At 33.8% G+C, this 12,644-nt stretch overlaps 1 protein-coding gene across 4 annotated transcripts in view; it reads left to right on the top strand.

The window, feature by feature from the left end:
• The window catches only part of mitfb (melanocyte inducing transcription factor b), an 87,712-nt gene that overhangs the window by 58,536 nt on the left and 16,532 nt on the right, over nucleotides 1-12,644 (top strand). For all 4 annotated transcript variants that reach the window (XM_073822852.1, XM_073822849.1, XM_073822850.1 and 1 more), the window contains 2 exons: nucleotides 6,444-6,674; nucleotides 9,677-9,775. In XM_073822852.1, coding sequence (XP_073678953.1) covers nucleotides 6,444-6,674; nucleotides 9,677-9,775 — 330 coding nt within the window. The remainder of the gene's footprint in view (nucleotides 1-6,443; nucleotides 6,675-9,676; nucleotides 9,776-12,644) is intronic.

Raw genomic sequence — 12,644 nt, 5'->3', positions numbered from 1 at the left:
TAATTGCTCTGCAGTAAAGCCGTTCAAACCAGTTCAATTTTTGCTGATGATATTCTTTTGTTTTATGCCTGCGATAATTTTGAGTGAAACATCACATCATTATTGTCTATCAAACAGTGCCACCTCGAGGACTTAAGGTGAATTGCTTGTATTTAGTCATCAGATATTTACATTTTTTTGTGCACGGAAAATATACTTAGACTATTACACACCTCGGGTCTCTAGCGACCCTACACACTTTTTACAAAAAAATGAATCAGAAAACAGACATTCTTTTATATTTTATTATTTTTTTCCTGTTTTATTGTTCATAATGAACAGAAAGAAAGCTGATGCCAAACTTAAAAAAAAAAAAAAAAATGAAGGAGGGAGAGGATAGTAAATGATGTCCTGGGTCGCTAAAGACCCGAGGTATGCATTTAAGGGTTAATCCCCAAAAAACCTTAACAGTCTCAGTAATCAAGCCATTTTGATTTTCTGAGCAATATGAAGTCATACTGCTCAGGCCCTGCCCATGACCACTGATGGACTTTCCTGTATTAGCATATTTCCATCTTCAGCCTGTTGTACACTGTCCGCAATTTTCTCCACGCTCGAGCAGCTGTAGCGACAACAAAGTCTCGTAAGCAATGCAGGTGTTTTTTTATTCAGATGTAAAAGTGAACATAAGAGTCTTCATTTTCTCCAGACATCAGAGCCACTAATCACACAGAGGATTAGTTTTGTTTTTGACGGTAATGCACCACTAAATACACACACACACACACACACACACACACACAAAAAACACAGAGGAGAGAGGGGTGGAGTGAGCAGTCGCTCATTATCATTTAAAGAGACATGCACCAAAACGTTAAACAGAGCTGTTTTTGACAAGGTAAAAAGAGAACCATTGAGAAATTTTACCCAAAGGTATTTCATGAAGACCCTAAACTAGGGCTGTGCAATTGATTTCGGCTTCAAACAATTATGAAAATACAATAATCGAGATAAAACGATTATTGTTCCCGATTCTGCTCCCTTTGTGCGCTTTCGCTCCTCTATAAAAGCCCAATTTCACATGCAAATCAGTAAAATCATGTAACATGACTTGCGTAAAATGGGACGTGCTTGATTTATTAATGTTTATTTTTATGTCATGTTTTTAAAAGAACGAAAGAGAATATGCGCTGTTCTGTGTATGCGTTCAGAGACAGAGCAGAACAAAAGTAAAAATGAAAATCTTAAGATGCGTACCCAAATGGTCAAATACATGCAAATAAATTTCAAAATGTGGCGTTTGGTGATTATTCATGTAAAACTTCGTCAGTTATGTTTCAAATTAACGTAAACAGTTGAGAATGAAAATACGCGTGTTACAGTATATTGGATCCATGCAGCTCTTAAAGCGGCCACAAGTAAGATTTCTTTTGCCGTCTCTGTGCTTAACGTTAATCAAACAACAAAAGACAAAGACAAAACCACTCACTGCTCTTGACGGAGAGACTTTTGTAGTTTTTATACGTTTTTTGTAGTTTTTATAAGAAACGAAGCACTTTATAAGAAACAAAATCTTTACTGAATTCTTACAGTAAAGACTATGTTGTTTTATTTTACATTAAATTAATGACATTAAATCCCAAAGTGACCAAAATAATCTTGATTATTATTTTTGCCATAATTAAGCAGGCCTGCTCCAAACAATCATACAAACTTTTGAAAATGTCCCATTAAGTTTACAGACATTTCCTTTTACCTAAAAAACACAAAACAATACAATGTGCAACTCAAAATGCAGGTAAAACACCTGTGAAAAAGTCAGTACAGAAAATTCCTTCATATAGTATGAGCACAGTACACTGGAGGCTATTTTCAGAGAGCGGAGTTGTTATGATCTTCACATTGGGTTTAGTCATGCATAGTTTATCGTTCCTCGGAGAACAGCTGGAAATGTAAGTGACGGTTCAGCTGTTAAAGATCACGCATGTGTTTCGTCAGCCATTCTCACGTTTACAGTGCTGAGATCTGAATGAGGAAGCAGCCTCTCTTCTGTGGATAGGATGGAGGTGGGAGACGCTGCTGGAGTCACTCTGGAGCTGCAGAAAGACTTCATTGTCTCAACCTGACATTGACGTCAAAGTTGCTCCATAAAGGCACAAAAAGTTCAGTAGCGTTTGTTGTGTCTTGTGTTAATTGTTCAACAGGCAAAACTAATCAGTTATTCACCACTATTTAGACACAATCAACTATATTATGTATTGGTCAAGTCCATTTAATATAGTAGCTTAGTTTACAGTCGAGAATTCATTCACAAAAGTAAAGTGCTCAAACATAATTGTAATCATTTATAATAATATAAATTGTATAATACCTATATTAGAACTACTGCTAGCGCCACCACTACTACTACTAATAATAATAATAAGTGAATATAATCTGTACTCTAGGGCTTGTCCTGTTTGTCCTGCGCACTTGTTAAGTGTGTCAAGTGTGATTTGAGGCATGACCTGCGAGTGTAAAGGTCATTTGTTTGCATGGCTCATGTGGAGGAGGAACTTAAGGACTCTTAAGAGATGAATAACTGAGCTATGAATAGAATGGGAGTCTGTTTTTGGAAAATTACGGTAATTATTACTGATTTGATGAAGGAACAGTCATTACAGAATTCTCGGAAGATACATGTGGGATAATGATTCAGGTTATTGTGTTTAGTTTTTTAATCATGACTAATAAAACTAATAATTATTATTATTATTATTTTTATTATTAATGTCATTGTTTGTTAAGTAAAAGCATAAAATACAGTTTTAAAAATAAACAATTTATTACAAATAGTGCATTATTATGTTTAAATGGTTTTAAGACCATTTGGTATGGCTGTTTGTCTGTACATTTTATGTGTAGTCTAGTCTAGTCTACTCTAGTCTAGTCTAAAATAAAATAAAATAAAATTTGTGTAGTTCAGTGTGTCTATTTTATATTTCACAAGGGTAAAAACAACAATTTACATAACAGCACCAACAGAGAAAAAAATTAATTAAATAAATAAATAAATACATACATAAATATATACTACTATATACACTTTTTTTTTTAAAGAAATGATCTACTTTTATTAACCAAGGGTGTGTTAAATTGATAAAAAGTGATAGCAAATACTTACATTGTTAGAAAATATTTATATTTTGAATAAATGCTGTTCTTTTGAGCTTTTTATTCATCAAATAATCCTTAAAAAATATCACAATTTCTAAATAAATACTTTGCAGGGCAACTGTTGCAATATAATCCAATATAAATCCAATATAGATCATGCTAATAATAAATCAGTATATTAGAATGATTTCTGAAGGATCGTGTGACACTTAAGACTGAAGTAATGGCTGAGGAAAATTCAGCTTTGCATCACAGGAAGAAATTAAATTTTAAAGTATATTACAATAGAAATCAGTATTTTATATTGTAATAACATTTCACGATATTACAGTTTTTTTCTATATTTTTGATTAAATAAATGCAGCACTGATGAGCATAAGAGACTTTCTTTAAAAACATTACAACTCTTACTGACCCCAAACTTTTGACCAGTAGTGTGTATATATATATATATATATACCGCAGCACGTTAACGCCGATAACGGCCCACCACTAATATTTTTTACAAATGTTTTATAATTTTAGGTTACATGTGGGATAATGATTTGGGTTATTGTCTTTATTTTTTTAATCATGACTAATAATAATAATAATTATTATTATTATTATTATTATTAATATTGTTGTTGCAAAGTAATATTATAAAATACAGCATTAAAATAAAAATTTTATTACAAATAGTGCGTTACTATATTTAAATGGTTTTAAGACAATATATTTTACCCTTTGCTGGCTGTTTGTCTGTAAATTTTAGGTCTAGTCTGGTCTAGTCTAGTCTAGTTTAAATTAAAATAAAATAAAATAAATTAAAATTTGTGTAGTTCAGTGTGTCTGTTTTATTTCACAAAGGTAAAAACAACAACAATTTACATAACAGCATATATATATATATATATATATATATATATATATATATATATATATATATAAAATAAAAGTTTTTGTTTACATAGAATATGTTTGTGTACTGTCTAATATTTTACTTGAATATGTACATGCATATATGTGTATTTATATATGCATAATAAATATATACAGTACACACACATATATAATATAAACCAAAACTTTTATTTTGGATGTGATTAATTGTGATTAATCGTTTGACAGCACTAATATATATACATATATATTAGTGGTGGGCCGTTATTGGCGTTAACGTGAGACTCTTATCTGGCGATAAAAAAAATATCGCTGTTAATCTATTCTCAACGTTGGGTTGGGAGCTGGGTCTAAACTACGTGAGCTATGATGACTTTCACCTTGATATTTTAGCGCGGATGACGTATACCTAGTCAAATTGCACTGTAGGAGGCGAGAACGAGTCTTCAACTTCTGTGAAATTACTACATCAAATGAGACGTGCAAACATGGATGCAGTTATGAAGCCGCTTCAGGGCAGGTGCGTGCGATGCTAGACCCTTTTTACTGGGGCATGTGCCCCAATGAAAATCTGCTGTGCCCCAGTGAAATGTCAAGTTTGAGTTATAATTTACTTTGATAATCCTGAAATAAAGACATTAAACTATATGCAACAACGGAATTGACGCTTCTAAAAGCAACGCAGTTTAATCGAAGACTATGCACGCAGATATCCATGCCCGTGCGCGTCTGTGTATTTAACGGCAACGCGCACGTCGTGCAGCCTTTTGCGCAGAAGTACTTGGTTACACAAGTTTGTATAGGTACTTATGTTGTAAATGCAATTGTCAAGCAGTTTGTGATGCATTTTGGAAACAGGAGATGAGCGCTTGATCTAATGCACCACCTGACTTGAGAAACCCATTCTCAAAGACTTACTTTTAGTCATTATTTAAGTAGCACACATATTTTGAAAATGCCTTCAGCAGAATTCAAATTAGCCATTTTAATCTAGATTAATCTTGATTAATTCCAAGATTTAATCTAGATTAATCTAGATTAAAAAAATAATCTATGCCCACCCCTAATATATATATATCTCTTTCTCTGTTGGTGCTGTGTGTGTGTGTGTGTGTGTGTGTGTGTGTGTGTGTGTGTTTGTGTGTGTGTGTGTGTGTGTGTGTGTGTGTGTGTGTGTGTGTATTGTGACCCTGGACCACAAAACCAGTCTTAAGTCGCTGGGGTATATTTGTAGCAATAGCCAAAAATACATTGCATGGGTCAAAATTTTTGATTTTTCTTTTATGCCAAAAATCATTAAGAAATTAAGTAAAATTCATGTTCCATGAAGGTTTTTTGTAAAATTCCTACTGTAAACATCAAAATGTAATTTTTGATTTGTAATATGCATTGTTAAGAACCTAATTTGGACAACTTTAAAGGTGATTTTCTCAGTCTTTTTGATTTTTTTGCATCCTCAGATTTCTGATTTCAAATAGATGTATCTCAGCCAAATATTGTCCTATCCTAACAAACCATACATCATTAGAAAGCGTATTTATTGAGCTTTCATATGATGTATAAATCTCAGTTTTGTCAAATTTAACCTTATGACTGGTTTTGTGGTCCAGGGTCATATATATATTGTGTATTTCATATAATATTTTACTTCAAGACAATAAATTTTAAGTGCAAAAATTGTACTGACATTAATACGTGCATCTTAGATAAATAAATAAATAAATAAAAATGTGGTTCGGTGTTTATTTTTTCACAAGGGAAAAAACCCAGCAAGAGTCTATATACCAGCACCAACAGAGAAAATAACCATATTTTGTAAAGATTTTACCTAAAGAAAATAAAGTCTATTTTTACAAAACTTTAATAAAATTGTGTGTACTGGGTCACAAAAGTGTATTGACATCAATAAGTAGATCTTAGGTAAAAAATGTGTGGTTTGGTGTGCCTGTTTTATTTCACAAATGTGACCCTGGACAACAAAACCAGTCTTAAGTACCACAGATATATTTGTAGCAGTAGCCAAAAATACATTCTATGGGTCAAAATGATCGATTTTTCTTTTATGCCAAAAATCATTAGGATATTAAGTATAGCTCATGTTCCATGAAGATATTTTATTAATTTCCTACTGTAAATATATAAAAACTTAATTTTTAATTAGTAATATGCACCCTCAGTTTAAAAAAATGTATCCTTATGACTGGTTTTGTGGTCCAGGGTCACAAATAGAATGTAACAAGCATCCGTTTACATAACCGCACAGCAAAATAAAGAACAATGTCATTTTTGTAGTTTTAAATCAGTTAATTAAAGATTAATTAAATATTTCCTAAACTCTTAAATGTGTTACACGATACTTCCTCATCATGTGTAATGCGTGATTATTTCCTGTCTGTGATTCTCTTTCTCTCTCTGTCTGTCTGAAGGTTCAAACGCATCTTGAAAACCCCACGAAGTATCACATCCAGCAGGCTCAGAGGCAGCAAGTGAAGGCATATCTGTCCACCACACTGGGAGGAAAGCTCGGCTCGCAGGCCGTGAGCTTGCCGTGCCCCAACCAGGCCCCTGACCACGGGGGAATGCCTCCGGGGCCGGGCAACAGCGCCCCCAACAGTCCCATGGCCTTACTGACCCTCAACTCCAACTGCGAGAAAGAGGTAACAACATGCTTACAAAGTACTCTGATATTTCACTTCAACTGTTTCTAAAAATAATGGCTACATTAGTGTTTTTTATTTATATTAATTCATGATTTTTCACATATAGAGGGTTACACTTTATTTTGTGTCTTCGTTACGGTGTAATTACACGTAATTACTATAGGGTTATTGTTAGGGTTTGGGGTAACACCTTATTTTAAGGTGCCATTGTTACACGTTACATGTATTTACTATTATAATAACAATAAATTATTTATAATTACATGCAAGTAACCCTAAACCAAACCCTAATCCTTACCCTAAGCATGTAAGTACATGTAGTTGATTAATATTACGCAGTACTTAAATGTATAATAACACGGTAACATGGACACCTTAAAATAAAGTGTAACTGGGTTTGGTTTAGGGTTAGTTGTTTGTAATTACCCAGTCACTGAGTCCTTCTATATTTTTTACATTTCACATCAGGAAAAAGTGTAAAAACAAATTGGTTTCTCAATAAAACAGCTGTGGGTTTCAGTTTACATATTTTGTCAGAACATAGTTGACTGATTCAATATTTTAATTTCAATGGCAGGTCTTTTCTGGGCAACCGAATGTTATTTCCTTGATCAGGTTAACCTGAAATTTTAATGTTTATTAAATTTTGCAATCTATAACAATGTACCCAACTAACTGATTGTCAATCGATGTATTCCTTGACAACAGGTCATTGGGGATCAAATACAGAAAAAAATTTAGGACACTCTTCCAATTTATCCATTTATCCACAATCTGTCGTTTAAAAAAAATAAATAAATACAGAGATAAAACGTTAAAGTTATTAAATATAGATGATTTCACAATATTCATTATGTGCAATTTTTTTGAGTAAATTATGGATAATTAATACTTTTTTCTCAACTTGCAGTTGTGAGAAAAAAACTCAGAATTGTCAGATGTAAACTTGTAATTCTGAGGGTAAAAAAAAACTTTATTCTTGCAATTACCAGTGTACATCTCACAATTTTGACTTTTTTTTCTCGGAATTACAAATTTTCATCTGAGATAACTTACAATTCAGACTTTTTTTTGTTGCAACTGCGTGTTTACATCTCACAGTTTTGACTTTTTTTCCTCAGAATTGTATAAACTTGCAGTTGTGAGAAAAAAACTCAGAATTCCAAGATGTAAGGAAAGAAAATCTTTCTTTTTTTCTTAGAATTACGAGTTCTATCTGAGATAGAAACTCAAAATTGTGACTTTTTTCTCACAATCGCGAGATTATATCTAAAAATTGTGGCTTTTTTGTCAGAGTTGTAAGTTTATATATCGCAATTCTGATACAAATACAATTTAAGTCAGAATTGTAAGATATAAACTCACAATTCTGAGAACATATTAGTCTTTTTTCGTCTCAGAATTGGATTTAATAACTCGCAATTGCAAAATTCTAAAATTCTAAAAAATTCTAAAAACAAAGTCAGAATTGCAAGATACAACTTGCATTTGTAAGAAAAAATGTCAGAATTGTGAGATAAAAATTCACGATAACCTTTTTTAAAAGTTTTTATTCAGTGGTGGAAACGGGCTTACATACACAAAGCCTGTCAAGAAACCAAAAAAGAAAATAAACAAAATATATTTAGCTAAATATTTGACATAAATACTAAAGCCCATTTTTACAAAATTATGTTGTTTTTGCTGCAAAAAATTACAGAAATTTCTAAAAGGACAATAGATAAAAAAAGTAATGAATCCTTGAATTGTCATGAAAAGAAAGTAATATTGCAAAGATGATACTTGACACAAGGATAAAATATGTGACCCTGGACCACAAAACCAGTCATAAGGGTCAATTTGAGATTTATACATCATCTAAATAAGCTTTCCATTGATGTATGGTTTGTTAGGATAGGACACTATTTGAAAATCTGAAATCTGAGGGTGCAAAAAAAATTGAGAAAATTGCCTTTAAAGTTGTGCAAATAAAGTTCTTAGCAATGCACATTACAAAAAATACGCTTTGATGTATTTACGGTATGACATGACACTTTACTTAATATCCTAAGGATTTTTGGCATAAAAGAAAAAAACGATAATTTTGACCCATACAATGTATTGTTGACTATTGCTACAAATATACCCATGCTACTTTTGGCTGGTTTTGTGTTCCAGGGTCACATATTTTCTTTATTAAAAAAATGTTAACCCAAGTGCAGAAAGAGCCATTATTTTGTGATATTTATTGAAAGCAAAAATACATACAGTAAATATACCACATAATTGGGCATTAATATGTAGAATCACAGCTAAATCAAAAGGCCCTGTGGTAGGGTTTAGACCAGTTAGACTAGCAAGCCTGACCAAGAGGATTGAGGAGACACAATCTGTGACACAAACTAACCAGGCCTGGACAAAACACACAAGGAAAATATAAAGTGGAGGAAATGAGAAGGCTAAAACGAGCCAAGACGTAATACTGAGCACATGGCAAATGAACAAAACAGAAAGCATGTGCTCAACACAAAGACAAGAACAAAACATGGATGAAATAAACAAGACCAGACAGAGGCGACAGGACCCTGACAGATTCAGCCAAGAGAGCAACAAACACATTTCCCACAAATCCAGCAACTTCAGTAAATGATATATAAATAGGTGGAGACATTATGAAGATGTCATTTTAGACCTCATTACCTGCTAATCAGTAAAACCGACTCCAGCCTCACGGTTTTCTTCCACGTGAAGCTGCTGGCGTGGATTGCGTCACTGTTCACGCTGTGAAAGAGAAAGAGAGAGAGAGAGATGTGCTAAAACAAGTGTTAATAGATTAGACAGTCTGACATTGGCACGTTGAGAGGAAATACACAGCTCTTTGGGATGTACGTCAGATTAACCAGTGATTTTCAGCATAGCAAATGGATTGGTTTGAACTCTTTGACTTCACAGTGATATTCTGTAGCTGAGCGGATGAGCTCTGACAGCTGATGACATCTATTGCTTTTGATCTTTCTCAGATGGACGATGTCATCGATGACATCATTAGTTTGGAATCCAGTTACAATGATGACATCATGGGACTCTCGTTGGACCCCGGACTTCACATGGCCAACACGGTAAATACTCTTTTATACTTTCTTCTGGTACTTCGCTTATTAATTTAATTCCACGCAAGTAACCCTAACCATATAGTAAGTACTTGTAGTTAATTAATATTACTCAGTACTTAAATATATAATTACATTGTAATAAGGACACCTTAAAATAAAGTGTAACTTCAGGTTAGAGTCTTTATATATATATATTTTTTTTCACATCAGGAAAAGGTGTATTTTTCTCAGTAAAACAACTGTGGGTTTCAGTTTATATATTTTATCAGAACATAGTTGACAGTTGACAATGTTTAAACTTTTTTTATTCATTATTTTGAACTCAAGACTCAATTTCAGCAATTTCGAGCTTTGGATAAAAAATAATATTTCTGAAGTAAATTGTTAGTAAAAATGTACCTTACATTATGATACAACCAGGGCTTAGTGGCCACATACGTGGACAGCACATTTTAGCTCTTATGTCCACAATTGTATTCACTGCTGAATTGGTGGTGTTATGGACATGTATGGGGGTACTTACACTGCCAGCTGGTGGTGTCAGAAGAGAAAAAAACTTTACATAGAAATTTCAAGATGGCAGCAAAAACATCTGAAAAGTCAGGCAGCCACACCAGACCAAAACGTCCACATAGCAAAAAATCTAATAAAACTTAATTGTTGATTCTTGTTAAGTTACACATAATAGTGTTGTATGATTAATATGGCATGCTAATTTGACAATTTTTTGTAACAGTAAAGATTTACTATGCCGCTAAACTTGATGTACAGTCGTGGCCAAAAGTTTTGAGAATGACACAAAAATTAGTTTTCACAAAGTTTGCTGCTAAACTGCTTTTAGATCTTTGTTTCAGTTGTTTCTGTGATGTACTGAAATATAATTACAAGCACTTCATACGTTTCAAATGCTTTTTATCGACAATTACATGACATTTATGCAAAGAGTCAGTATTTGCAGTGTTGGCCCTTCTTTTTCAGGACCTCTGCAATTCGACTGGGCATGCTCTCAATCAACTCCTGGGCCAAATCCTGACTGATAGCAACCCATTCTTTCATAATCACTTCTTGGAGTTTGTCAGAATTAGTGGGTTTTTGTTTGTCCACCCGCCTCTTGAGGATTGACCACGAGTTCTCAATGGGATTAAGATCTGGGGAGTTTCCAGGCCATGGACCCAAAATTTTTAACATTTTGGTCCCCGAGCCACTTAGTTATCACTTTTGCCTTATGGCACGGTGCTCTATCGTGCTGGAAAATGCATTGTTCTTCACCAAACTGTTGTTGGATTGTTGGAAGAAGTTGCGGTTGGAGGGTGTTTTGGTACCATTCTTTATTCATGGCTGTGTTTTTGGCCAAAATTGTGAGTGAGCCCACTCCCTTGGATGAGAAGCAACCCCACACATGAATGGTCTCAGGATGCTTTACTGTTGGCATGACACAGGACTGATGGTGGCATGACACAGGACTGATGGTAGCGCTCACCTTTTCTTCTCTGGACAAGCCTTTTTCCAGATGCCCCAAACAATCAGAAAGAGGCTTCATTGGAGAATATGACTTTGCCCCAGTCCTCAGCAGTCCATTCGCCATAATTTTTGCAGAAGATCAATCTGTCCCTGATGTTTTTTTTTGGAGAAAAGTGGCTTCTTTGCTGCCCTTCTTGACACCAGGCCATCTTCCAAAAGTCTTGGCCTCACTGTGCGTGCAGATGCGCTCACACCTGCCTGCTGCCATTCCTGAGCAAGCTCTGCACTGGTGGCACTCCGATCCCGCAGCTGAATCCTCTTTAGGAGACGATCCTGGCTCTTGCTGGACTTTCTTGGACTCCCTGAAGCCTTCTTAACAAGAATTGAACCTCTTTCCTTGAAGTTCTTGATGATCCTATTAATTGTTGATTTAGGTGCAATCTTATTAGCCACAATATCCTTGCCTGTGAAGCCATTTTTATGCAACGCAATGATGGCTGCACGCGTTTCTTTGCAGGTCACCATGGTTAACAATGGAAGAACAATGATTTCAAGCATCACCCTCCTTTTAACATGTCAAGTCTGCCATTCTAACCCAATCAGCCTGACATAATGATCTCCAGCCTTGTGCTCGTCAACATTCTCACCTGAGTTAACAAGACGATTACTGAAATGATCTCAGCAGGTCCTGACAGCAATGTGGTGGAAAGTTTTTTTCGGGATTAAGTTAATTTTCATGGCAAAGAAGGACTATGCAATTCATCTGATCACTCTTCATAACATTCTGGAGTATATGTAAATTGCTATTATAAAAACTTAAGCAGCAACTTTTCCAATTTCCAATATTTATGTAATTCTCAAAACCTTTGGCGACAACTGTACACATATGTGGACAATGGGACTAAACTTTGTTGAAAATGTAAAAATGTTAACAAAAAAATATAACTGAAAAGAATTTTTTAGAAAACATCAATTTACAGTAGTTTACAACAGTGTAAATTGACACTGCATGTGTGATAAATAACTTAACGTTGATTTTTATTTGTTGAAAATGTAAAAAATGTTTGCAAAAAATGTAGTTTGGGAAGAATTTGTTAGAAAACATCAATGTACAATAGTTTTTAACAGTATAAATTGACATTGCATGTGTGATAAATTACTTTACAACAATTTGTATTACTTTAAAATGTAAAACAGTTAACAAAAAATGTAGTTTGGGAAGAATTTGTTAAAAAACATGAATTTTCTTTTGTTTACAACAGTGTAAATTGATATTGCATGAGTGAAAAATAACTTTGCATTGATTTTAATTTGTTGAAAATGTAAAAATGTTAGTAACATACGTAGTTTGGGAAGAATTTAATAGAAAACATCAATTTACTATAGGTTACAACAGTATAATCTCTCTTTGCAT

This window comes from Garra rufa, chromosome 18, assembly GCF_049309525.1.
Source record: "Garra rufa chromosome 18, GarRuf1.0, whole genome shotgun sequence".
In the NCBI taxonomy this organism is placed as follows: domain Eukaryota; kingdom Metazoa; phylum Chordata; class Actinopteri; order Cypriniformes; family Cyprinidae; genus Garra; species Garra rufa.
This window is presented reverse-complemented; position numbering and strand designations above follow the sequence as displayed.